General features: G+C 41.4%; 1 protein-coding gene across 6 annotated transcripts in view; it reads right to left on the bottom strand.

Annotated features, from left to right (window-relative positions):
* The window catches only part of ROBO1 (roundabout guidance receptor 1), a 537087-nt gene that overhangs the window by 311497 nt on the left and 199442 nt on the right, over positions 1-26148 (bottom strand). The window contains exon 1 of one of the 6 annotated variants that reach the window (XM_074599375.1): positions 2595-3314. The exons of the other annotated variants lie outside the window; for them this stretch is intronic. Coding sequence (XP_074455476.1) covers positions 2595-2649 — 55 coding nt within the window. The 5' untranslated portion in view covers positions 2650-3314. Of the gene's footprint in view, positions 1-2594; positions 3315-26148 lie in introns of those variants that run through there. 6 annotated transcript variants of the gene reach the window in all.

Raw genomic sequence — 26148 nt, 5'->3', positions numbered from 1 at the left:
TATGAAGGAAAGAGTGCCTCAAAATGGAAAAAAGGGGCAGAATGCAGGTAAATATTGAAGAAAACAAGGATACCAGAGAAGTACCCCTTAAAGCAATTTTTATGCAAAGAAGAACCAAAATTACACTGGGAGAACAGGGGAGGAAAGCTGCTGTATTCCAATGTTCAAAACTATTCAAATTTAAATTCATTCAACATTTATTAACCACAGGCTTAGATGAAAGAAGGTACTTCAGAGGATTGCATAGAGGCAACACCAGGGTAAAAATTAGGGTTTTTAAATTCTAAGTGGTTTACCAATTACTGTTTTCACAAACACTAACCCACTTACCTTTCTATTACTAAGATTTTCTTCCTCACCATCCCCCAGTTATTTCCCACCTCTCAGTAGGAGTTTCTAACATCCCATTTAGAGCATGGCCACACAAACCGTTGATTTAGTATTGGGTGTAAGCGAGGGAAGTGAAACCCTTCAGTGGAAAAGGGAGGAAAGGATCAATCAACTTGCAAGCAGATCAGCTGTCAGTAGAACTCAAAGGATTTCAGTGTGGAAATTGCTGTAGATGACTCCTGTCCTTCCTTCTGCACTGCAGCCATCTGCCCTCAAACTTCATCCTGCCAAAGGTTTCTGGCATCTCCATTGTTCTGGACACAAGACCCACTATTTGACCACACTCTAGCTGGGGGGGAAAAGAAACCACTCTGGTGTCGAAACAAAGTTATTCTCTGGTGGTTGTCTCTTTGTTACTGATACTGTTACTGTCTCTACTTTGTTATCTGTTGCTTGTAAAGCAAAATTAAAAACCTCCATAAAAATTCATGTCTTTTTTTTTCCTGTCCAACAACTCAGCTGGAATCAGTATTATTAAAGAGAACATCCCCATCCTGAGGAAAAAAGAACAGAAAGAAAAAAACTAAAACCCCTTACATCCATCTTACAATCAGCATGAAAGATTTACAAAGAGCAAATTGGTGAAAAGGCTCTTCCTTATTCGAATTGTTTCTTCCATTAGATAAAGAATGCAGCACAAAGAAAAGCAAATTAAAGATGGCATGACTGACACGGTCAAAAGTGAACAGGGTTAGAGTTACTCTCTTTTGAAAGAGATGCAAAGCTTTCCACATTCAAAGCCACAAGAAGCAAACCTAATACCTAACAGCAAAAAGGTAATAGCTAAATTTATGATATAATCTAGAAACAGACATAAGTTATTGCATTTGGTGACATAATTAAGACTTAAAGCTTCAGGCTGTGTACTTAAGTCTTTCAAAAACTTCATTCATTCATTTACTGACCAGGTGTCTCATGCTACCATAACTTTAATGACTCAAAGGGGTCCTCAGCAAACTTATAAAAATCAATTAGGGTAGAAGAGTTAGCGCCCAAGCTAACCCGAACTATAACACGAGATTTTACTGAATTTACTCGTAGCTTGATGCATGACAAAAGGCGTTGTGGAGACCGGGAAGGAATACTGCGGGCAGACAGATCCGGCCTCCTAAGACCAACAGGAAGCTTACGCAGAAACAACCACCAAAACCCCAACCAAGCACCTTCACGACCACCCCGGCCCCCACTTAAACCCCCCTCGGGGGGTGCGGGCTGCCAGGGGCCGGCCACCGCCGAGCGCCGGGACGCGCAGCCGCTCCGAAGTCAGGGTCCCCCCCCTGCCCTTCACCGCACCCCCCGGGCCCACGGGCCGTTTGATAAGGCAAAACCTGCTGTCCGCAACACCCTCTGTTAGTACGACCCGACCCTTAATTCTACAGGCACGACAAGGCGCCCCGACACGCGTAAGCCCCGCGCAAGCGGCGACTAATGACCACTGATTCCCCACCCTTATCTCCTCGCCCATCTTCCCCGCTCCCGTTTATCGCGCTGGCGCTCCACTTCACACACGTGGGTAGACTCTAACGGCCGAGGTGAAGCAAAACCTGTCCCCAAGTGTCCCCCCTCCTCCCCCACCCCGCCATCCCCCCGGCCGCCGCGCTCCCCACGCGGGACGGGCGCGCGGGGTGAACACCTTCACGCGTGGGCCCGCGGCCCGGGGCTGCCCCCCGCGGCCCCGGCGGTTAGGGTGGGGGGGGACGACGACACGGGGACTGGCCGTTAACGGACCGCCCGGGGGAAGGGTGCGCGGTACCCGCGGGGAGCCCCGGCCGAGCAGAAGGCACAGCCCACCTCCCGCGGGAGGAAGGACGGGGTCACTTCCCGCCACCCCCTCGCCGCCGGGGCTCGTTGCCCGCCGCGGTTACGCCGAACGACCCCCAGGAGCCCGCCGCCACTGCTGACGGCGGGGGAAGGGGGGCGCCGCGGCCGTCCGCGGCCCTAGGGCCGCAGCCGGCGCCGCGCACCGCCCCGCACCCAGCCCCGGGCAGCCCCTGCCCCACGGAGGGGCCGCGGCCGGCGGCAGCTCCCCACGCCGCGCCCGGGGCAAACACGGTCTGGGCGCCCGCCCGGCGGAATCAAGGATGGGGGACGGGAGGCGGGAGAGGCCGGCTACAGCATCACCCCCCCCACCCCCAGCCAAACCGGGGCGGGAGGGCGGCCAGCGCCGCGGCCCCGCGCCTGAGTCGCCTACGCGCGGTGGTTACCTGAGGTGAGACATATGAATCCGAAGAGGTAAAAGTGAGCAAACTCCGCGATCATTGTCCTCGGGTGGCGCCTGCAAGCAGTCTCATGCCAGAAGAGCGGGGGGGGAAGAAACGAGGAGCCCCCAGTTGTAATTCCACAGAAGCTTAACGTCGGCGAGGTTGCCTAATCCCGCCGGACTCCCGGGGCGAGCCCCCCGCGGGGAGGGCGCTGTCAGATCGGCCGGGCTCCAGCAGCGCGCCAGCTCCGGCCGGCCTCCGCTCACCCGGCCCGGGCTTTCCCAAGCAGCGCCTTGACACTTCCCAGGACCATCCAAAGCGACAGGAGAAAACAAAAGATCCTCGAGTTCCCGCAGCCCAGGTCCGCCGCCTCCCGATCACAAGTTGCTGCTCCGGCCCGAGACTTTTGCTTTGGGTGCCGGGGGACGAGCCAGTAACGGGAAAGCAGCCGGCGACGGGGACGGACGGGCCACCGACCGCCCCGGGCGAAGGCGAGAGGCGGGCAGGGCAGCGCTCTCCGCGGAGGTGCCCCGCCAAGTCACTGGGCTGCCGGGGCGGGCGAGCGGCGGGCAGAGCGCGGCGGTGGCGGAGCGGCGGCAGCCCCCGCTCCCATCACGGGGGAAGGAGGCGGGCGCGTCGGGGGCCGCGGCGGAGCCCGGCCGCAGTCAGGCGGGGCGGCGGGCAGGGGAGCCCCGGCGGCAGCCCCTCGCCCTGCCCAGCATCGCCGCCGCCCCCCTTACACGCGGGAATCCCGGACTCGCCCCCTCCCCAGCGCCGGAGGAGGGCACAGGAGGGGCGAAGGAAGAAAGAGAGAAAGAAAGGAGAGGGAGAGAGGGCGAGCAAAACTTCCCCGGGCCAACGCCCCCAGCCAGCCAGTCAGCCACCCACCCCACCCGCCCGCCCTCGGTGCAGCGGGAGGAGGAGGAGAAGGAGGAGCGGCTCCTCGCCTTCCCCCGCCGCCGGGGCAGGGGTGCACCAGTCAGGCGGGGCCGAGCCCGCCGCGCCTGAACTTTCTGGTGTCACGTCGAGCCGCTGGCGGCCGCCGTGGGTTTCCCCTTCCTTCCCTCTCCCGGCCGCCGCCGCCTCCCCGCGCTGCTGCTGCTGCCGCCGCCGCGGCAGGTCTGGTGCCGCCTCAGGACACCTTAAAGGAGCCGCACCTACACGGCCCCCGCACACCCGGCCCGGCCCGGCCCGGCCCGGCGGATCCCGCCCGCCCCGCTCCGCCCTGCGCGGAGCCGGCACCGCCTCCCGCCTCTTCCCCACGCCGAAGGTAACGCGCGGGCCGGCTGCCTGCCCCGACCGTGCCCTGGGTGCGAGCAGAGCTTCCCGCCGCACCGGTCTGAGGCCGGGGAAATGGCAAGAGACCCCGGTCTGAGCCGGGGGTAGCATCAGTCACAGGAAAAGTGCAGCACCCTCCTCCGAAAACAACTAAACCAACGGGGAAAAAAAACAGCTGGGGGGTCTGGCATCCCCGGCCCCAAGTGGAAAATCATCGCCTGACGCGTGTTGAGGCCTCCCTAGAGGTTACTGACCCCTCGGCTCACCCTCACCGGGCAGTTCCCTGCCACTTGCCACCGGCTTGCCACCATGGGCCTGGGGCTGGCAGGGCCGCAGCCCGCCCTTCCCCGCACAGCGTGCCCAGTTGTTTGCCCTTCCTCTGCTATAGCCAACAATGGCACTCGCCGGAGGCACCGCGGGCAGGCACAGCATCGCCTGGCGATCCTGGTGGAGCGAGGAGACCGGTGTTTGCTGGGTGATCCCAAGTCCCTGCAGCCTGGCCATGCTCCAGGGATGGACCAAACCTCTGAGGCAAGGGTCCTCAAATCCTCGCTCCTGCGGCTGGACGCAGGGACAATTACTATGCAGAGGGACACAAGTAACAACGTGGTACAACTCCACGCAGTCGTGTTAGCTGTGTCCCCTGCCAGGAGAGGCAGCGGTGGGGCAAGAAAGCTCTAACACTGCAGGTGAAAAGGGAAGGTGGACTCGGAAGAAAGACTGCTGCCCGATAAGTGAGACATAGAGCAGCGCTACCACCTCACAGCAACGCTCTCACTATTCCTAGGTTTGATCCATTAAGTTATGAGCATTGAATGAGAGGTAAAAAAGAAATTTCGCTTCCAAGAAGCACATTGAATATATTAACCTCATTGCAAGCAAGTCTTTTCTTGAAGCAGGATAATAAAACGACAGAGAAAGAACCTTTCGTTTACTTGCTGTCACAGGATTTACATGCGCCCCCCTTTTTATCAGCCAAAGAGGTTTGAATGCTCTCAGCCACCATCAATCCAACTGCGCTCCTGCTGGCATGCCACCACATTTTCCCCATTTTGCCTCCCTCAGGGCGGCGCATGGCAAACCGACTAAAAGTCCAACAGCAGCAAAGTCCTGTGGGCTGCACTGGACCTATCTTAGTCCACTTCTATGCAACATCTGCAAAGACAAATTTTCAATAATGTAAAGCAAAACTGGTTTACATCATTGGAAAAGAAAGTTCCTGGTTTGTAAGAGACTATATCAGCAGCAGCCAAACTGGCAAGATTTTCCACTAAAACTGACGAGAATAGACCAAGCATGAGAACAATCAAAAGTCAGAAGAATAAGCTAGTGTCTTAACACTAATCAAACATTAATTTTCAGAGAGAAAAAGGAATTAGTGTCCTACTTCGAACACATTTAGAAAACAAGCATAACTATGGAATCGGTAACAGTGAATACTTTTGGATACGAGCAGATTTCTTCAAGCTGCACCTGGCCAACCATTTCTCTTTCTATTCAGCCAGAACTTAGGCCATCGTTGTGCACTTTATGAAAGAAAAATGTATTAGCTCCTCCAGAATTACAACACACCATGAAAACAGTGAAGAGGTCCTAGATAATATTGAGCCCTAGTGCGAACTTTGAGATTTCAATAATTAGGTTTGGGGTTGTTCTGTTTTAATTAAGTAAACAGGAGTCACATGCAGGGCTGAAAATGAGCCTCCAGACTTCATTTATTTCACCTCCCTGTTCTGAGATAGGGTCAAATATAAGTAGACTCCCGCCAGCAAGTATTTTTTAAGCCCATTACTATACATTTCTAATGACTGGGATTTCATATCCTCCTTAGGTAACCTGTTCCTTTTTTTTTTTTTTTTTAATGCCTAGACTAAATGGTCTCCTGGAAGGAAAGAAAACGCACCACCACCACTGATAGCATTTTGAAGGCATGTTTTTTACTCCTTCTGTAGTATCAATACTTGACAGACTCACTTACATTGTACTGAATTACGTATTTTAATTGATTGCTTCTGTTAAGAAAGCAAAACCACAAATCTACAAGTAGGTCACTCTATGGGGAATAAAAGGGTTTTTATATTCTGTGAATGTACATGCACACGTATATTTTATGTATTTATTTACTTGTAAAGTGTCATTATGTATCACTTTTTATATGAAGCTGTCAATATTCCCTGTAATCTTTAATTGTAAAAACATTTCTAATGTGTTTCTGTGATATATGTATTATCTGGCAACATAAATTAATCCATTTGCTTTGTAACTGGCAACAAGTATATACAATGTGGAAAGAAAGTAATGCGTCTAGCTAATTCCCAGAATGTTCTCTCTATTCAAGATAAATCTGTTTCCCATACATTAGTGAAATAGCAGGTTTCTAGATTCACGTACTCTTTTGCTTAGGTCATTCAAAAAAAAAAGGGCCAGTAAAATTTTATGCTTTGTTGAACCCTTATGTATGCTGGATGTTAATTTTCTAATTTTGCATTTCAAATACAGAGATATCCTAAGTACAGCAGTGGATTAAAGCTCTGAAGCGTGAATGACCTTACTATATGATCATGAGGTGGGCGTAAGTAAAACAGGTTAAAGCTTTTGTGCCACAGTTACCCCATCTTTACCAGGCATCTAAGACTGTTTCTACCACTATAAAGAAATCTTTATCCTTTGAGAAGTATAAATTCATTCCACTTTAGGTACCTATTGTGAAACTACACTAGAGCATCAAAGAGTTGTTCAGTTTGTACTCTCAGATACTTCATAACATAATGTTTAGCTGTCAGTGTTTTCTTACTTCAGAAAAATTACTGGGAGTGGATATATACTGCTCTAATTATCTTTTTTAAAATTCATTTAGATTGTAATAATATATAACAGCTGCACGGCTGAGTGAATCTCTTCAAATTGTAAGCCTACAGAAATTCATCAGAGTATCTTCTAAGTAATTGACATCACCTTTAATTCTGCAGATGTTCTTACAAAATGTGTGCTAGTCAAGCATCCTTATTTTCCTTGATACTGAGACATATATACATATATATGAGACACACATATATATGTCAGGAAATGCTTCTAGGAAAAGAAATATGGCTTTAACCTCCTCAAATCTAGGGAGCAATATTTCTACATGTATTAAAATGCAGATGAGCTTGCTGTGTTAATTCTGGAATATGTGCAATATGAATGCCTGAAAAATAATCAGATAAGATAAAGTAAATTTGGTGGCACCTGAAAAAGAGAAGGCAAAAATGTCATAACACTATATTCCCCTCTAAATTACATCAATGGATAATTTTGACTCCCAAAAAGCATAGGAAAAAAAAAGCTAATTTCCAGTGACATAAAGTGCTGGTTTTAGGTGAATTTTAAAACTGCAGAAAATAAAGTAATATATGCGTTTGATTGTACAATAAAATACATCTACCACATTCATCAAAGTGAAATATTACCTCTAATTCCCAGCATTTATCTTTTTATTTAAATTTCATACAATACCGAATGCACAACAGTCGAAGGACTGAATTTTTAATTGGGTATTTATCTTCTTATAAATTTCATTTCCCCTCTCCCCCAGCCTTGCCATTTTTCAGACATATACAAAAAAGTAATTTTTGAGAGAATAGGGCCTACTCCTATGCACAAAATTACACTCGCTGCCTATGTTTGAGGCACAGGACTCCACTTGGGAAGCCTCCAAGAAAAAGAAAAGGTTCTACAGAACTGATAGTTGTGATGCAGCAGATGGCACTCTTCCCTCGAAGTGACTGAAATCAGTGCTGCCTCTGATACAAGGGACAATGTGCTTTTAGAGATTATTTGGTTCACGTTAGCCAGAAGAACCTGAATTTCTCTAAGTCCTAAAGATCCCAGCGTGCTTCTCTCTAAAGGCAGAGATACGCATATGATGTCTGGGATGTGTTACGGGGGCAACTGCGCTCTCTCTCCACAAACCTTTTTGAACTTCAAATGACTCTTACCTTCCTGATCTTAAAACTACCGTGTAGCCTTCCGGTTATCTCCGGGAGCTGGCTGCCAGAAATACCTATGTGCCTGCGTGTGTATATTATAAGATCACAATTGTCTGCATATGTGCACAGAGTTTATCGTTCTGAGCATTCCGAGGCTGGCAGCGAGTATGACTAAATCAGTAACATTATTCTACATGCTACAATTAAGCTTCCACTGACATCACAGAGAACTAGTTCAGATAAGAGTGCACTGTTAGTGTTAGCAATTAGGCTATTATGAAGATGTCTGTAGAGTTTATTCAAACTAGAACTGTTTTCAAAGGTTATTGTCAAGATGCGTATGACATCTGTCCTGGGCTTGGGTCTGCTTCCATATGATCAACCATATAGATTCAAGAATCCCACAAAACCAGCCAATGCACTTGCACATTCACCCACAGTAACTCATGCGATTCCATGTGTCCTGTCCTTTGTGTTTGGGGTTTTTTTCCCCCCGATTAAACTCTTTAATGTTAGTTATTTACCTACTGTAATCTAAAGTATGTTTAAATTACTGTATCACATTATGTTTCCCTCAGAACGTAATACACATTTTAAAAAGGCAGCCACCTAGAAAGTCCACTATATTCCTGCCATTGTTCTATCAGATATAATCAAGTTTCAAAAACTGTTTCTTCCCAAACTGTTTAGGACACCACAGAAGTGATCAGTTGGCATATTTAGTAAGCTGCGTTAAAAAACTATTAACAATCTTTTTTTTCTAAGTGTAAGCATTAATAAGCTGAAATGAAATGGAAAAATACAAGGAATTGTAAAATAACATTGTACAATAACACTGCTCTCTCTCTATTTGTCTCTAAGTGTACTATGGGCCTAACCCATGGTAGGAATCCTCGCTGAAGTGAATAAACTTACATGACAGCAGAACAGTATATAACTTCAGTAGGTTTTTTCAGGTTTCAGTAGTAAAAAAAAAAGAACTTTTCTACGTTAGAGCTAAACAGCCAGTGAATCTGTTAGAAGAAGGAGCACTATAAAGTGTAGATGAACATAAAAAGTGCATGGGTAGCAAAAGCTTGAAAACCTACAGTTGCCATATAATTAATTGGGATAATTATTATGAGTAAACAAAATACATTATGATTTCCAAGCCCATATAAGTCAATTTCTGTCTCTTTCTTGACTTGGCTTGTTACTGTTTAAACCTGCTGTTCAAAGAAATTATTTTGTTGTGTTTGATTTTTAGGGCCTTAATGTGATTTTGCTTTTATTTACATTAATTTTGGGATATAACTCTTATTTCTTTGATGTTATTCTTAATTACACCACTACTGAATTCATACTTCCCGTGTCTTTCACTACGTACAACATTTAGAATAGTGCTCATAGTCATTGCAGAGTAAGGAATACTAGCAATAAAATATAAGATTTTATTTGCTATGTTGAATTCGTAGATAGAGACTCTAAACAAGCTCAAACCTCATTGTGCTAGGTGTATAAAAACAACGTGACAAAAGATCCTTTCTTCAAAGGATTTATAAAGCATTATTATCAACATAAAGGACTACAAGAAAAATTCACCACTGGCATAAACATGCAAAATTCCATTGATGTTTATCCTTTAATACTCCTTTATATTAGGGGTGAATGCAGCTTTTCATTTCTGTTTCAAAGATGCTATTGCACATCCCCACTGGAAAAAAAATAATCACTGAAGCTATATTCCTTCTGTTCCCCCCGTAAAAAGTGCTAAGGGCATATTTTCTATTCAGTCTACTCAGCAGACTAGCTCAAATGCCTTTTAAAAATTATTATAATTGTAGGAAATATTGCGTACAACTTCTGCTCTGTGGTTTTGTTCTTATTAATGACAAAATGCTAATCTGCTTAATATGTAATTTATATACAAACAGCACAGTATTTATTACAAAACCAGTGTTATCTCTGATATTACTAAACAAAGAGAGACCTGTCCCTGAAATCTCAGTATTTGCTTTAAATGTTTAACAAATGAGCCATTCAGCGCTCACTATCTCCTTGTTTCTATACAGAGTATAGGAGGAGTATGAGGGTGTCACCTAGTGGATTGTTCGAACTGCCTATAAGAGAGCTAACAAGCAAAACCATCCAAACGGCATTGAATGAAGTAACAAAATGAAAGAGAAAGGATTCTTTTTTTCTTTATTTAATTACTCCAGGATTGTGAAGGCTTCAACAGAGCCTTATTGTTCGGTAATATCTGCCTTTGCGTTCCCATTCATGTCACAGAATCTATTGGCACTGAAAAGGGCTGCAAGAATGATGCGTCCAAAATTTTGAAGAGAAAATTACCTATGTTCCTGGCTCAGAGGAGAGGTTTAACATTACCACCGACGACCATTTTAAATGAGTTGCACAAAACTTTTGTTTAAGATTACAAATAAGTGGAAGAAATGATATACAGTGCCTGTAGGTTCCACCAATTATATTTTAAAAGAAAGAACTATTCCATGGTTTTCAACAGGCCATCAAAAAAGGTTTTTTACATGTATTAGTTTGAGATTGCTGTATGCATTTATAATTCATGAATAGTTAAGGTTAACCTTAGCAATCTGGAGATGAAAAGGATTACATAAACTATCCATCTTATTTCTTTGATTGAATTACTGCACATATTTAAAGCAGACGCCACTTAAGAACTGAATACCTGCAGTGAATTAACTCAGTCAAATGCAAAGCAGAGACCCAAGCCAGCTCACCCAGTGCAGTTTCAATTGCATGTTGAAATTTAAAATAACCGGCATACAATTTATAATTGCATGATGAAAGACTATCTGATGCCATATATTTAACCTCTTTTAATTAAAAAAATGCTTACTATAGTTTTAATATTGCGTTCTGCCCTTGAGTGGAGGAAGGGAAAAAAGTAAGGATGGAACTACAAATGATAGAGATATCCTGTTTTAGTGCCTAGAGCATACGTTTCATTACACCCCCTGAAACTTTTCAGGGTGTGCTGCGTGCCCAGCATGAGAAGAGGAGAAAGTCTTTGCCCCGTGACGGCAGGCTTATTTGCTCGTGTCAGAAGTCCATCCTACCTGTCAGCAGACACAGGACACTACTGGAAGCAGCAGTAAAAATCTGCCACTAGCAGTACACTTTGGTGGCCTTGCTGTTGGTACCCTGCTTGAAGTGGTGATACATCTGTTCTAGTGAGCAAGTGGAACTGCCCTCCTCTGTGTGTAAGGGCTAGCCCAGCCTTAGCCTTTTCTGAGTATACTGAATACATATAGACATACATAAAATTCCTTGTAAAATACCCTAGGTGAAAAGGTATAAAGACCCCAGCAATCCTTATCCATACTGAAAGCTCTCAAAACCACACTTCAAGAGAATGGTGCAAATATACATTACTTAGTTTAATTACCAAACCAGAAATGTGTATAAGTGTATTTCAAATGTTTGAGTAAAACCAACTACCCCTACTTTTTGAGGCAGGAAGCAAAGGAAAAAAGGAAAAAAATATTAGTTAAATCCCTCACCCCCAACATAGAGAACAGAGTTCTGTTGATCAGAAGCATGTTGTTCTGCTAGATAATAAATGTTTTCTGTCCCTTAGAAGCGTTTCTCTCTTCTTTGGGACATGGAGTTATTTGGGGGTTTTCTTTTTACTTTTTAATATTATTTTTTTTTCTCAAAACTGTTGGTCTGGGTCCTAATGGATTCTGGTGAGAAGTGCCCAGGTGATATATTTTGTGCAGTTCAGTAGTAGACACGGACGAAGTACAAAATCTGCAGGGCGAGTAAGGACTGCTGCTGAGGGAGAGCATGCTGTTGATGAGTCTTGTGTACCCATTCGTATGTCAGGCGATTTTATTTTAAAATAGTTCCTTCCAGCTTTGTGCAGGGAACGGCAGTACCAGGCTCCCATAGTGCATACATCTCCTTTCTCACTGAAGGTCAGGCTGCCTTCAGAATAAAATTAAAAAATCCAAAACCAAAAAACAAACCAGAGGGAAGGCCTTGGGCCCCAGCTAAATATTTAATTAAAAAGAAAACTGGTCTTGCATGTGTTCTCCTTAAAACCTCCCAAAGGACAAATCTGTCAGGGTATGTCTACATAGTTAGGAGCATCCAGTAACACAACTATTCCTCCCACTCTCCGAGACGGCCTGACACGAGCCAGCTCCAATCCAGAAGCTGAGTAAATATGCTATCGTGGTGCCAAGCCTGAGCTAACACAGGTTGTGTCTCAACAGGCCTTATTAGCTCGGGCTCATTACTGTAATAACATGGCTACATGGCTGCTGCGCTGCAGCTGGCTCTGTGTGCCTGGCTCGCTGTGCGCGAGGGGCAGGCGCTTAAGTATCTGCTCCTGACTGTGTAGACATGCCGTCAGCGTGTTCCTCCTCTTCTTCCCGGAGATTTTGTCATTTAATTTAAAGCCAGCAGCTGCTCCTCTCAAAAAAAAAAAACAAACTAAACCCTAAAAAACGTACTGGCATAAAAGAACGTATAAAAAATAATATGTTTGGGAAAGGTTGCGGAGTGCTGACTGCCTCTAGCAGGTCAGAGGATCACTTCTGTTATGCCATAATGGCGTTTTCCCAAGTAGAAAGCACGACCATAAGTGAAGATCACATAGGTATACAACTTCCAGTTTCCTCTCCTCTCACCTCTTAACAGAACAGATGCAAGAGTAAATTATCCGCTGAGCGCTGGAAGGAGGCCTAAAAAATGCAGCAATCTACTTTCAAATCAAAAGTGAAAAACTCACCCTTCTCTTTTATATAAAATGGTCAAGTTTTGTATTTCCCAAGTTGTTACTGAGTACACACAATTTATCTGCATTTACCCTCAACTACACTCTTGGACAAACATCCTACTTTTAGCTGGAGGGCACAGTCAGAGCCGCACGGACTCATAGCTAACCTCAAAGAATGCAACAAGAACAGAAAAATGGCTCTTTAAATCTTAATGCTGGAAGGAGACAGCACCAGAAGGGTAGCTCAGATGGTAATATCAGACTAAATAAATACTCAGACCAAAGAAAGTCTCAGGTGAAGTTCTTCCAGATCGCAATAGGGGTGGATATTACATGGGATCTACCCCTTGCACAGGTGATCCCTGTAGTTGTAATCCTTAAGTGGGTAAGTAGAAAAGCAACAGCAAGACAGAAACGTTATGTGCCAGAAACCTAATTCTAAACCTACACCTACACACATGCAGAAAAGTATTCCTGATCGTTTTGCATTATTTATTTAATAGGGGTTCTTTTTTGTCGTTTTAGCTTTAAATGACATTTTTTTAATGCCGCTTCCTAATAATGGAGTTGGGAAACTATCACTTTTGCGTATTCACAGTCGATAGTCTCACATAGAGATAACAACCTCAGGCTGGGGGAGGTTGCCTTTGCGTTCAGAGGGTTTGCAATATTGAAACTTTGCATAATGCCATGAAAATGTGGCACTACAAAGGGACCTCTTCTTAACTGGTAGGGGAAACAATTCCCCTGAGTAAAAGTTGGAGAGATTTCATTCAAACGTATACAGTTGGTTCTCTTCACAAACAACTTTATTTGTAATTGTGAAATTTCAAATTTTCTTCGCAACTTTTAAGAAAATATACATGCTTACTTTCTGCGACACGTTTTGGTATGAAATACTACTTGTGTTGTAACATCTGCATTTTGATGTAAAGAAGCAAATGAGGTTTTAAAAACCTAATTTTTATGATTACAGTGGCAAAATCCTCTCAGTCAGTTCAATATGCTTATTAAAGGGTCTACATGTCTTTCAGCAAAGTACTTATCAAACTTCCAATGTACTTTGTCTGTTCTTAGCTGAATAATTTCTAAAAAGTAAGTTTTTAGTTTTTAGTGAACTATGTTGTAATGCCCTCTGCTGGTATTAAGTTGGTAAAAGCACTTCAGATTTCCATTTTAGGTGATTTAAAGAGGTATAAAAATGGTTTTTCTATAGCCTGAGGGCTCAAATCACTGAGAACTTCTACAAGTACCCTAGGCTGGTGAGACTCTGTAAGAGGCTTTTAGGTAAAAACAACCAAATTGATCTTAAACAATACCAAATTTGCTATAAACTTTTTACAAAGTTGTCAAGGCCTTTCAAATCTTCTCAAGAAATAATGTTTGCTAAATGTTCAAATTCTATGAAAAATTACAGGGCTAAAGGAGGAAACTATTAAGAGCATCAACCGATATCCATTTAACTTCAAGAAGTTAATTCTGCATTAGCAAATCAAGACTGTGAAAACCTTATCAGAATGATCACGTTAGAGTTCAGTATTTCTAATGGAATTTCAAAGGTCTTGGCTTCGATTTTACCCAGCCAACACATGACAATAATCATAGACTGAAGACACTGTTCAAGCAAGGAACTGAATATATGCACTAGGACTTACATGATACTCATGGCCAATATTTAGAATAGCTCTTAAGAAAATGGGAATGACAATTTAGACAGTTAAATAGACATGGACTGAAGAATCCTGCTTCAATTCTTTTATGGCATAAGTTCATGGAAAAATGGTAATATTGAAAATCAGCTTAAGCTTTTTCCTTCCCAACTTGCTACTGCCTTACAGATAGCTTAGAGAGATGCTACTCATTTCCCAGGCGTTAATTAATACTTTCTGTGAATAAATATAAAACACGCAAACATCTTCTGTGCAGCAAGATTAATTAAGTAATTTTTTTTTAAGTGCAATATCATTTGAAGTATGTATTTCATAGCGTCTTGGTTAAAATTGCCTTAATTAGATAGGGTACTGATAAAATAAGGTCTGGGATGTTCTTGGGTTTTGTCTTTCAGTTCTTTCTGAGCCCAGAGTAAAAATTATAAACCTAGCCCAAATTTGGCATCTTGGAAACATGAATGAGAGTTTCAAAAGTGCTTCAACTGCCATTGAAATGACTCCCCTCGGTATTCTCGAAAATCCCACCCTTAAACCTTTATTAAGAAACCCTTGAAAGAGATTTTTGCTTGAAGCCATAAATCTTCCCATCAGATATGCAGGGCAAATCACCAATTAACAGGAGACATGAAGGATTTTCTTGATTACAATTTGGACATGCATTTCTCTGGAGAGCTGCTTTTGTTCAAAACCAGCCTGTCTCCTCCATGTTTGAGCACACGGTATGTTTCACAATCAAAAACCAGACAGTTTTAATGCAACAGAAATATGGATTTGAATAGTCTAAAATGTTTTCCTGGGACAAATTATTATACAATAGGCAGCATATTATTGTTTTGACACAACATCATTTCAGGTGGCAAAAACGTTCTGCTTCTGTGTGACAGAATGGCATTGGATCGAAATGATGAGTGCATGTAGTTGTGGTAATAAACACGTTAAAGGCAAACATTAAAAGCACTCAAGACTATTGTGTAGATTTAGTCTAATCCTTAGAGGATTTTAGGTTCTTGGATCTGCCACGTCCTAAGCTGGCAGTAGCTGGAGGTGACAACGCACTGCTGGAGAGCAGGTGTGGGAGGCATGCCTGCCACTTTTCAGATATGTATGAAAAGCTGGAGTCCATCTGTTTTCTTCCCCAACATTTTAATGATTTGCTGTATCTCTTATTATCCATGTCATTTCAGCCACAGTGAAGACAACAGTGGAGACAAATTTTAAATAACACCATGTAGCTCCCTCTGAAATCTGTTTTGCTCTGATCTGGATTGTAGTTGGTTTTATTTTGTTTATTTAGGTTTAGGTTTTAAACTTAACATATTAGATACAGGAAACAGTTTGATCGGTGTTCAGAGTTCCTATCAATGAAATAATGTGAAATTTGCTTTATTGTTTTTCTGGAAGACATTGCCCAATGTAGTCTACCAAAGTAACATTCTTGAATTGTCTGTTATCTCTAATTTTCTCTATTAAACAATGTATTGCAGGTAATGTTAGTCCCAATTATATGTAAATATTTCTTACTAAAGAGGTTAGTATTGTGTCTGGTAGCTAAAACCAGACATCTTGAAGAAATAGCATATTCTTTTATTAACCATTGGATTCAGGATAACCTAGTGATTTGACACTGATTTCTGACTTGAATAGTGGAGAGGCTAAAGTAAGCACAAGTGAAAAACCCATCTTACAGAGAGGAGAGGACTTATTTCTAGAATTATGGTACACAGACGTGCAGGGACACCTTCCATTAGATCAGATTGCCCCATCCAACCTGGCATCAAACACCTCCAGGGATGGGGCATCCACAACTTGTCTGGGCAACTTGTTCCAGTGCCTCACCACCCTGACAGTAATGAATTTCTTCCTAATATCTAATCTAAATCTCCTCTCTTTCAGTTTAAAACCATTACACCTCGCCCTATGGCTACACTCCCTGATAAAGAGTCCCTCCCCATCCTTCCTGTAGGCCCCCTTTAGGTACTGGAAGGCTGCTATAAGGTGTCCCCGGAGCCTTCTCTTCTCCAGGCTGAATAAGCCAAACTCTCTCAGCCTGTCCTCATATAAGTAAACTTAAGCTGTTCCAGAGATGGCAGCCATTTCCGTGGCACAGCAATCTTCCCAGCCACTCACAATTATGCACACACTAACAGCAACAGACAGAAAGGAGAAGCGAAAGCCCTTGTTTCTTCTATGTTCTATCACTGCGCAGGTGACAATCCCATAAGTCTGACTGAGATTCCATAACCATAAAGTCATATCCAGGTCCATATACAAAATAACAACAAAATACTTATGTTCTGTCCACTCATTCTTCAAACATTTACCATCTGAAATACTGCTATCTCCAAAAAAGAGCACAACAGTTCTACCTCATGAGGTAGAATGACTTCTGAAGTATGAAGTCATGACTTCTGAAGTAATGAGAAAGTCTTATATCTGTCATAGCCTAGAAAAAATAGGAACATTGTATTTGTACCCACAGCAAAAAAAACAACACCAAAAAACCCCCACCAAACAAAAAAAAACAACAGATAAATAGCTTTTTGGGTGCATTTATGCTAAACTGTTAACAACTTTAGTTAGACATGTGAAATAGATCTCTGCCTTTGAAATCAGATACCAGCTTCTGTAACCAATATTTTAAAAATTATTATTATTATAATTATTATTACAAAAAATCTATTATAATATGGTACTGAAGAGTCAAGGGAAGAAGTATAATCTTCATTTCTTGATCCCTGCAAATTAAGATAAGGTGCTTTTCTGGAAGCCTTAAGCAAATACAAGCATGTCTTATGGAGCCCATATAGGGATTAAATGTGTGAAATTTAAATGGTTTTTATAAGATTATACTTCTTAATCAAGTGGTCTTTTCTATCTTAACTGCTACGAATCATGCGACTGATACTAAACAATACATTATCTAGGAGATGAACATCAGTATTTTAAAGATTTTACACACTACTACTAACTTAAAAGGTTTTATTTTTGTCTGCAACTATAACCATGCAACAGCTTGCAACAGATTCTTTTCTATCCTATTGACAAAAATGAACATAGATCCAAAACATGATAGTCCATACCCACAAATCCTCTGACACCTCTTCAGTTTGCGGTTTATAGACTACAACACAAGTTGATTATGCTCATGTTCCTAATTATAAAAGTTAAGGGAATTTTCATATCTTTCAATGAAGTAATGTCTTCAGTTGATTACAAGTAAGATTGGAAAACAAATCCTTTAAGGAAATATATGCCACAGTTGTACTAAATACAATCACACATTGCTCAGCAAAGCTGCCAATAAAGTGAAACAAATACAACTCCTCAACTGTTTCCATGAAATAAGTAATTAAAGGTTTTCTAGTATGCAGCTTCATGGAGTACAAAGAATAAATCACATAAAATAAAGGCAAGACACTAACAACCCAATTTCATGCAGAATTCCAACTCCTGAAAGGTTTGAAGCCTCAGGCACTTAGAATTTACTGTTCTCATTCAGAGAAATGATTTGCAGACCTAAATGAATATTTTACGTTTTTTTTCTTTGAGTCAAATGATCCATCTGTTTACTAAAACAATTCACTGCAAAGCCAAAGAGGTCATTTCAGGGTAAAACCTCCATCTTAGCAAAGGGTAAACCAAACCGAGTGTCAAGCTGAACTATTTGAAGTATAAAGTGACATCAGATAATGTCTGATGATGGTCAGATTGTATGATCTTTCTGCTGCAGCGTTTTAAAGACTGGGATACAAAGAATCATTTTCTTGGAAGGTACAACATTAACAAAGGTTTGTTTTTCTATCTCATGATCCTAGTTTTGCGCTGTCAAATAGTGTTGATAACAAACTTTATATGTAAAAATGCATATACTCTCCAACTTCCTAAAAAACTTACAGCCACACCAGCAGAGAAAGAAGCGTTTGTCAGTAGGCTATGAATTGATAAGTTAAATCAAGGCAATAGATAGGCATATATGCCAGAGAATGTTTCTCATCTCCCATTTTAGAATGAGAGATGCCGTTTATTTCAAATCACTAATTTGCAGTAAAGTTGGAATGCTTTGACGTGGGACTTGGTGGCAGGGGGAGAAGAGTAAAACCAGGATAAAATATGTTCTTGTGGAATCAGCACACTGAGTAGGAAAATGTTTGTCTGGAATGAAAATATACCATATTACCTAAATTCAACATTACCAAAAATTTCAGTGTTAGGTTTACAATATAGCTTCTACTAAAACCAAGGGAGAACTCCCTTTAAATGGATTATTTTCTAAAAGTAGAATCTATTTTACTTCCTAAAATAGAAAAATAATAAAGAAGTTGCCATGATTCTTCAAATGCCATCACCATTCCCAAGAATTAGCAGAATACACATAGAATAAGAGCTATTCTCAGGGAGGTGATTCACCCCACACGGTTTTCGTTTTTTTCCCCTATTCCATGCTTTTAAAACAGGCAGGAGGAAATGCTGTATTAGTGACTCTGCAGATAGTACAGAGTCCAGTGGAGGAAACTGAATTAAGCAAAAAAACTGTATTGACAGTATCGTGTATACTGTTCCAACTCACAACCTTATCCAGTGGGTAAAAGTACAGCACTGGAGTTTATTGATGTATTTGCAACATCACATACGATACAGGTCTGTGGAGCGCAGGGTTCAAAAAGAGCCTGTTCTGTTAAATCCAGATTTCCTTTCCATGAACATAAATATCACGTCATTACCTCCATCATAAAATTCCAAGATCGTTCGTTTTACACATATGTTTTTTTCAAAAGCTTTTCTTAAAGCCAAAGTGGAAATTAGTAGAGCATTTTCCTTTCTGCACTAATGACTTCTGTGTACCTGATTTGGAATAGTGTTTCACAGAAGGTCAGCTGTCTAAAAGTGAAGTTCTGTCCTATTCCATCTACAGCCAACACAGAGAAATGGGCAAGTCCAGAGGCCTTTTAATCGATGGATCTTAACACCTATCTTAGAACTGACGAATCACCTTCTGGAAAGAACCGATGAATCGTGTTCTGGAAGTGCCTGTTTCTGCCCTCTTGCTGCAGAGAGGTATGCATGATTGGTTTAGACATGGCCTAACGACTTTTCATACACCTGAAGTTAGGCAAAATAAATCCAATCTTTACATGTAATACTAGAGGTCCGCTTGAGTGAAGGACCTTGTTTTGCTTGGAAAAGATGTTCACAAAAAGGCATCCTCAATATCTAGCTTTAGATATATTTAACACAGGTCTTTGAGTTAGGAGTCTGCTGTAGACAAAGTCTGTGAAGAAGTGGCGAAACTTCTAAGAGCTGAGTCATCAGTCATCTGATTGAATCATATGAATCAAGCAGTTTCCTTGATTATTTTCACAGACAATTCTAAATCAGCTGTTTGCATACCTAAATTAATTAAAAACAGTAGTGACTATAAGAAAGGGATAGACTCTCTCTGCAGTTTCCTTTAACACCATTAAATTTCTCCTACTATTATGCAAGGACAAACAGAGAAACACATTTAGCTGGCCAACAGTTTTGCAGTACAAGAGTAAATTGCTCAAGCCATAGTAAAGGACTTCTAATGAGTCTTATATGTACACAATGTGTATGCTTCTCTCTTTGTCCCCTTTGCTATTTAACCATTCTTGTATTACAGAAAGAAGCCTTAATGAACTCTCTGTGCAATTAAGATCTTGTCCTAATGTCTGTATTAGAGGTCTTGATTCCCTCTTTTATCTTTGAACAATATGCTTAATTAAACTTGCTTTAAGGTGTCTGGCTCCTTGATGTTGAATAACATAATAGTCTATCAACAGAAAAAACCTTTTCATGTTTTTCTATAAACCTACATCACTTCTCGGCTTATAGAAATTATATTGTTAATGCACAAAAGTTGCATCAACAGTCTAATAACACAAACGACACATGACGGTAGTGTTCATTGTTCCAGTAAAAACTTCTAGGCTGACTTTGTATTTCCATGACCTTGGAATTGCAGGAGATCCTTTATCAGGGGCAATGTTGCTTATTCTTCTGCCCAGTTTTGGAAGATGCATTTTCCTTTGAAATTTGTGAAGATGACAGAGAAACTGTAGTGAATCTATGTAAAATATCTACATTGAAATCAAGTCTTATTCTCCAAACATGTTGCACACAGACACTAAGCAGGTGAAGAAAAGAATAATAAATCTGGCTATTCTCAATGGAAACCAGAAGAGTTCCCCATTGTCTGCTATGTTCTATACAGTACATATGAAGTATGATGATGATGACAAAAAGTTGCCTCTTGCTTTCCTCTATTTTCACGTCTTTTGAGTTTTAACACCCAAGCAAGTGTTTAATCCTTACTGCTTGTTTTCAAAGCAACAGGTAAATTCTTCCAAAGCTCTGTAGATAAACGGTGAAAACACTGTTCTGAAACATACGTGTTGCTGTCTTTCTGTTTCTTCTTTCAAATCCATTCCTTTGTACGCTTCTTTTATACTACTTTTGAGATTAATAGACACACAGGCTAGAGGTAAAATACTTATATTACATAGATTTAATCTCCTAAGAAAACAGATGCCATCTTTAAAATGATTTAAAGAGTACAGGTGCTTTATATTAATCAAATTCTTTTTTGCTTTGAGTAGAACTATGTCAATTGAGGTGCTTATCTGTTCATGTTCTGTTCAGATAAATTACTGCTAATCATGTTTGAGGGCATGTTTAAGAGTTTTTAGACTGGTTATAGTTATACCATTTCAAAACTACCATAAATATTATACTCTAACAGCTCTAGTGCATCTGGATAACATTCAGCCTGATTCGTAATCATTGCCACCTACTGTGCTACAGTAACGAGGCATAAAAGCATGTTGTTATTAGACTGTGCAGACTACACTCCAACTGTACAGTAAATATTTCTGAGGTGGGTATCACAGCCTTACCTGCTTGACTATCAATTTATGTTCACGTATTACAATTGTTAAGAAGTTATTGCAAGATTGGAACCCCTGCTATATATTCAAACCTACTCCAATTTCATATGGGAATAGGCTGTTTGCAGGAGGGGCAGAAGAACCACAGATATTATTTTCATTTCTCATTGGGAAAGATAGTTTTAAACTGGAGGAGGACAACAGCAACCAAACTGACTCGGATAACAAAATCAAACGCTTTTTGACTCTATGACTTGAAATAGAGGTTCAGGTGAGGTACACTTCCAGTGAGTTCTGAGCCTGTTATTTTTCAGTATTGCCAACAAAATTAATTGCAGAATAGAAAGGTAATCAAGTTGAGACTACAAAAAACCTTTGTAAGTGTCAAAGAACACATTGGAAAAGATAAGGTGTGACCTGGCTGATGTTGCAAGGTACAGCTATCCAAAGTGCTCACTGAGAGAAGGGTGTAGGAGTGGGCAAAAGGAATCGGAAAACGTGGCCATGAATTTCACATGATGATATCTCCAGAAGGAGATAAGGGGAAAAGTGAGGGAGGGTAAATGGGAGAAGTAATACTGAAGACAGATCGGATGGAATATATTGAAGGAAACCAGGGAACAGGCAGATGCAGAAGCTGAGAAAAAGTGACAGGAATGCTCTAACGAGAAGTGGAAAGGATTAGAATAGCTTCAGCAAGTCTAGTAGCATAGCAATAACCCTGAGAAATCTAATGACATTTGGGAACTTAAACAAGGACTCGTAGCTAGTCTGGATGCTATCAAGGTAAATGAAAATCTTTAGCACCAGCACCACTCGAGTTCTTATTCCAGTGTTATGACAGTTACTCGTTGTTCATCAAAAGACTGCACTGTTGAGAGGAGGACTGGGTTATGCATTAAATATCTGAATAGAAAAAAAAATCGTCCTCTGAGCATACAGGAGTTCCTATCCCTTTCTGAAGAATACTCCCCTCCTTATTTTCTTTGACAGGAGTCAAAGTGTTCAGTGTTTGACAGGGACTGGGCCTTAAGAATAGTCTGCAATCATCACTGTCTTTATATTTTCCTCTCTGCTGCCTATCTCGTAAAATATGATTTCCCAAACCCAGTGCCAGCCACCACTCTTCTTCAATCAAATTCTTACTAGAGACTCACAAGTGTCACATCAACCAGTCCAGCACCTCATTATAAAACAGGGGGTGAAACACTGGGAAAAGAAAGCAAACAGAAAAGAAAAACGTAAATAGCATCACTTCTTGGTTACCAGGTGCATCTTATCTTATCTCTCCCTGTCTCCCAGGCTGTAAATTCCTTAGGGGTAAGGGCTGTCTTAACAAGTGCTTTGTAGAGTGTTTATCACAGCATCATGCATGTGTTCTAGCACAGTGACGAGTCACGGAGCTACTTTTCAGCTATTGTATGTTAGCTTATGCAATACTACTTTGGCATTAATATATGTCACATGACTTGTGTTCTGCAATAGCAAAACAAAAATAAAGAAATTTGCATTTCATTGTCACCTTTCTAGGACAAACCCCCCAGAAATTAGTGCCAAACCTAAATTCTGATCGGACTGCAACACGAGGAGATGAGTAAAAAGAGTATTTAATTTGTTCACTCTCTATTTCTTTATGCTCAGATTTGCTGCTCCTTTGTTGAATTTCAACACGCTGGTCAGATTACATGCAGTTTGGCAAACTGAACTGTCTTTATACCAAATTGCAAAACCGATTTCTAAAAACTGTCCAGAACTCAGGACTTACCACAGATCCCTACAGTCTGAGCAGTACTTTTCACCTATTAGCCAACACTAGACATTCAAAGCATGTGTGCTTTTATGTATGTCCATCTGATTTCTGTTTGGCTGTATTCCTGCATAATCTTTTCATTTCACGTGCGCTGATTTCAGTTGATGTCAATGTAATTTAATCCAAAATTCATGGCATGTTGGCTGTTTTTAACCTAGGCCTTTCAAAGATTTTCCCTTGAAGCAGGGGCTTGGGGTTGAGCACTGTCTTTGTACGGCTTATAGCGTAAATCTGCATTTTTCTCTCCACCTAACGAGAGCCTATAGTAGAAGAGGAATCAGTCATTTTTATCTTTTCTGGTACGCTGATCTTTTATACTTCCTATTCATATTCCAAAATTACAGTGGTAATACTTCTCATTTACTTCATTCTTTTCTGAAGTTTCCTAATCTGCTTTTCTAACAATCTCAGTGAAGCTGGTAGGTTGTATAAATAGGAAGATTTTTGCAAAGTGGCTTAAAACATTTTGTCGGACAGTAAAAAAAGGATAGTTTCAGGGCTGGGATTAGACCTAAGAGATCACAGTTTAGCTTCTTAAACGCCAATCAATTTTACATCATCATCTACATATGTAAAGTTGAATTGCAATTTGCATAGAAGCCTAATAGTCTACATACAAAACTACATGTTTGACACATGTTTTACTCCTTCAGGTAAACCAAGGCACGTTCATATTAGGACTGCATGACCACAGGTCGTATGGGTTACATTCCAACAATGAATGAGAGCAATATTTCACATTTGAGCTGACAAGACACAGGAGAGCTGTTCAACAACTCTCCGCCTTCTATTTCTTGTGTATACGCACTGTGGTCGTCACGGACTTAAGAGTAGCTAATACTAAGAACAGAGCTAAACCCGAAGTTTCAGTTAGCTAACAAGCAACGCCACCCCTGTCACTCTGCTTCCTTGTGGAAGAAATGGGTGTGCAATTGCCTAACTTCCCTCCAGTTCCATGTGGAACAGAATGACACTCACTCATTATTTATACCACCATTTTGCAGTGAGTCCTGGAAAGGGAATATACACTTTTTTGTTAGTGCTAGAACACGTCAATGCACTTTAAAGCGAAGAGATAAAAGGCAGCAGAGAATCTGGGACTATGTACATTTTGCTTCCTAAACTCAGGTTTTAGAGTGTTAGTTTTTCCAAAGCTAAATGAAAAGCGCCACTGCTAAGCAGAACTGCTAAATCCAAAAACAGGAGGCCTGAAATCATCGATTATTTAAAAGAACTGCTTTGGCACCAGCTGCAGGCTACTGAGAAATAGTGCAAATGCAACAAATGGCTTATTTTGTTGGAGTTATTTTCTTAGATGCTGTGTATGAAAGATTTAGGCAGCTGTAAGGCGGGAGCTGAGATTACCACTTGTCTGGTGTGGGAGAACCCAGCCAGGCAGTTAGCGTGGGGTGAAACAGGCTCTGCGGTCAGGTTTTCTCTGGTAATTGCCACAGGGAAGTCAGGACTCACTAGAATGTACATTTTGCTGTACATACCCAGTGCGGAAAGGGTAAAGCAAAGGTAATGCTTATTTAATGAGGATCCATGCCTACGAATAATATTTTCAGCCTCTGATTGAATCCCAAGTCTCAAAGCACATGACCGAAATATATCCATTTACTACAAGATGAAACATTACATCTAACCTGTAATCAATGGAAGGCTTATTTTTGAAAACTCTCCATTCGGTATTGAAATAAAGACTTTTTTCCCTTTAAAATGAAAGAAGAGTAAAGACATCATGCTGAGGAAATTATGCAAATTAAACAGAGTCCATACAAACCAATTAATTTCAAGATCAGAGGTGACATATTTTCTAACTACTACCAGTTTAAGCTTTTATTTATGAGCTTAAAAATAAATATACCCTCACAGGAACATGTACAAAAGAAGCTAGAGTACCTACAGAAGAGGCCCAGGTTAATTTTCCATACAACTAGTATGTTATATTAGTAAACAATAACCTCTGAAGAACAGTTTATTTATAAATTACAGAATTCCTATTATTGTCTTTTAGTCATGAGTTTACACAGGATTTACCGACTAAAAATTTGCTAAGACCACGGACATAATGGCTAGATGCCTGGGGAGTCTTATAACAGACCCTTTGATTCAGAATATACTAGAGCAAGCATTCATTTGGTGCTTTTCCTTGTGTCCACAATAACACCACCTGCCTTAAAATGGCTGCTTTGAGTCAGCTCGCCCCCAGAGCAGGCAGTCGGGTAGTGCTCTCCAGTGCATTGCATGCTCTTAATAGCGACCTACTATTTTTTCCCAAATACCACAGCATCTAGTCGTTTGGGAATCCGTGGCAAGCTGGAGCGAGGCCAGAGAGTAGTCCCCCTGCTCTGGCTGCTTCTGGCAGAATCGCCATCCGCAAACCTGCGGCTTCCAGCAGAATTTACTAGAGGCGCGTGGAAATTGTCCTCACGGCTTCATAAGGAACTTTGCAAGTCTGTATTTTTTTTTCCTATTCAGGAACCCAGTAAAAAGAATATACAAAGCCTGCAGTATTTGGTTGCTGAAGAGGACATTCTCTGATTTTGTCTTTACTACTAAAGTGCATAGTAAGTTCTACGAGAAGCGTTTAAAAAAGGAAAATTTAAATGTCTCACTCAATCCTTATCTTATTAAAAGACTTCATTTTTTATTTTCTCTTTTCAACTGATGCTTTTTCACTCATCTGAAATGTGTTGATTTTGATAAATCACCATTCCAGAGGAAAAATTATTTTGCTAAACATTAACTCCCACTTCACACATTAATTTTCCTGCAAAGGAATTACATTTTAAGTTTTATTTTGCCCTGGCTATCCCTGTTGGAAGGCTGTGCCAAAATCTTACTTCTCTGATGCATAGAAGCCTTTTTCTAATTTGTAAGTTTATTTATAGCCGCTTTATGCCTTCTTAGCCTCGTGCCAACGTCATCTTTATGTTTCATTATTACCTTCTCTTTCCCCGATGAATGCTTTTGGGAGCAAACCTTCTCCCTCATCACCGTTTACCAGTTGTCATTTTGTGATTGATGTGTACACTCAGGTGTTTTTCCTTTATCATTGCACAATCATGAATTCTCACATTCGTGGTAGATAATCTAAGTTATGACCTAGTTTATGACCTTGTTCTTCACATACTCGGTCCCGCTTTAGTTCTGCTAGTCATTATGGTCAACACAGCTTT

The sequence above is a fragment of the Larus michahellis genome, chromosome 1, assembly GCF_964199755.1.
Source record: "Larus michahellis chromosome 1, bLarMic1.1, whole genome shotgun sequence".
Taxonomy (NCBI): domain Eukaryota; kingdom Metazoa; phylum Chordata; class Aves; order Charadriiformes; family Laridae; genus Larus; species Larus michahellis.
Note: the sequence above shows the minus strand (reverse complement) of the source record. Positions and strands in the feature narration are given on the sequence as shown.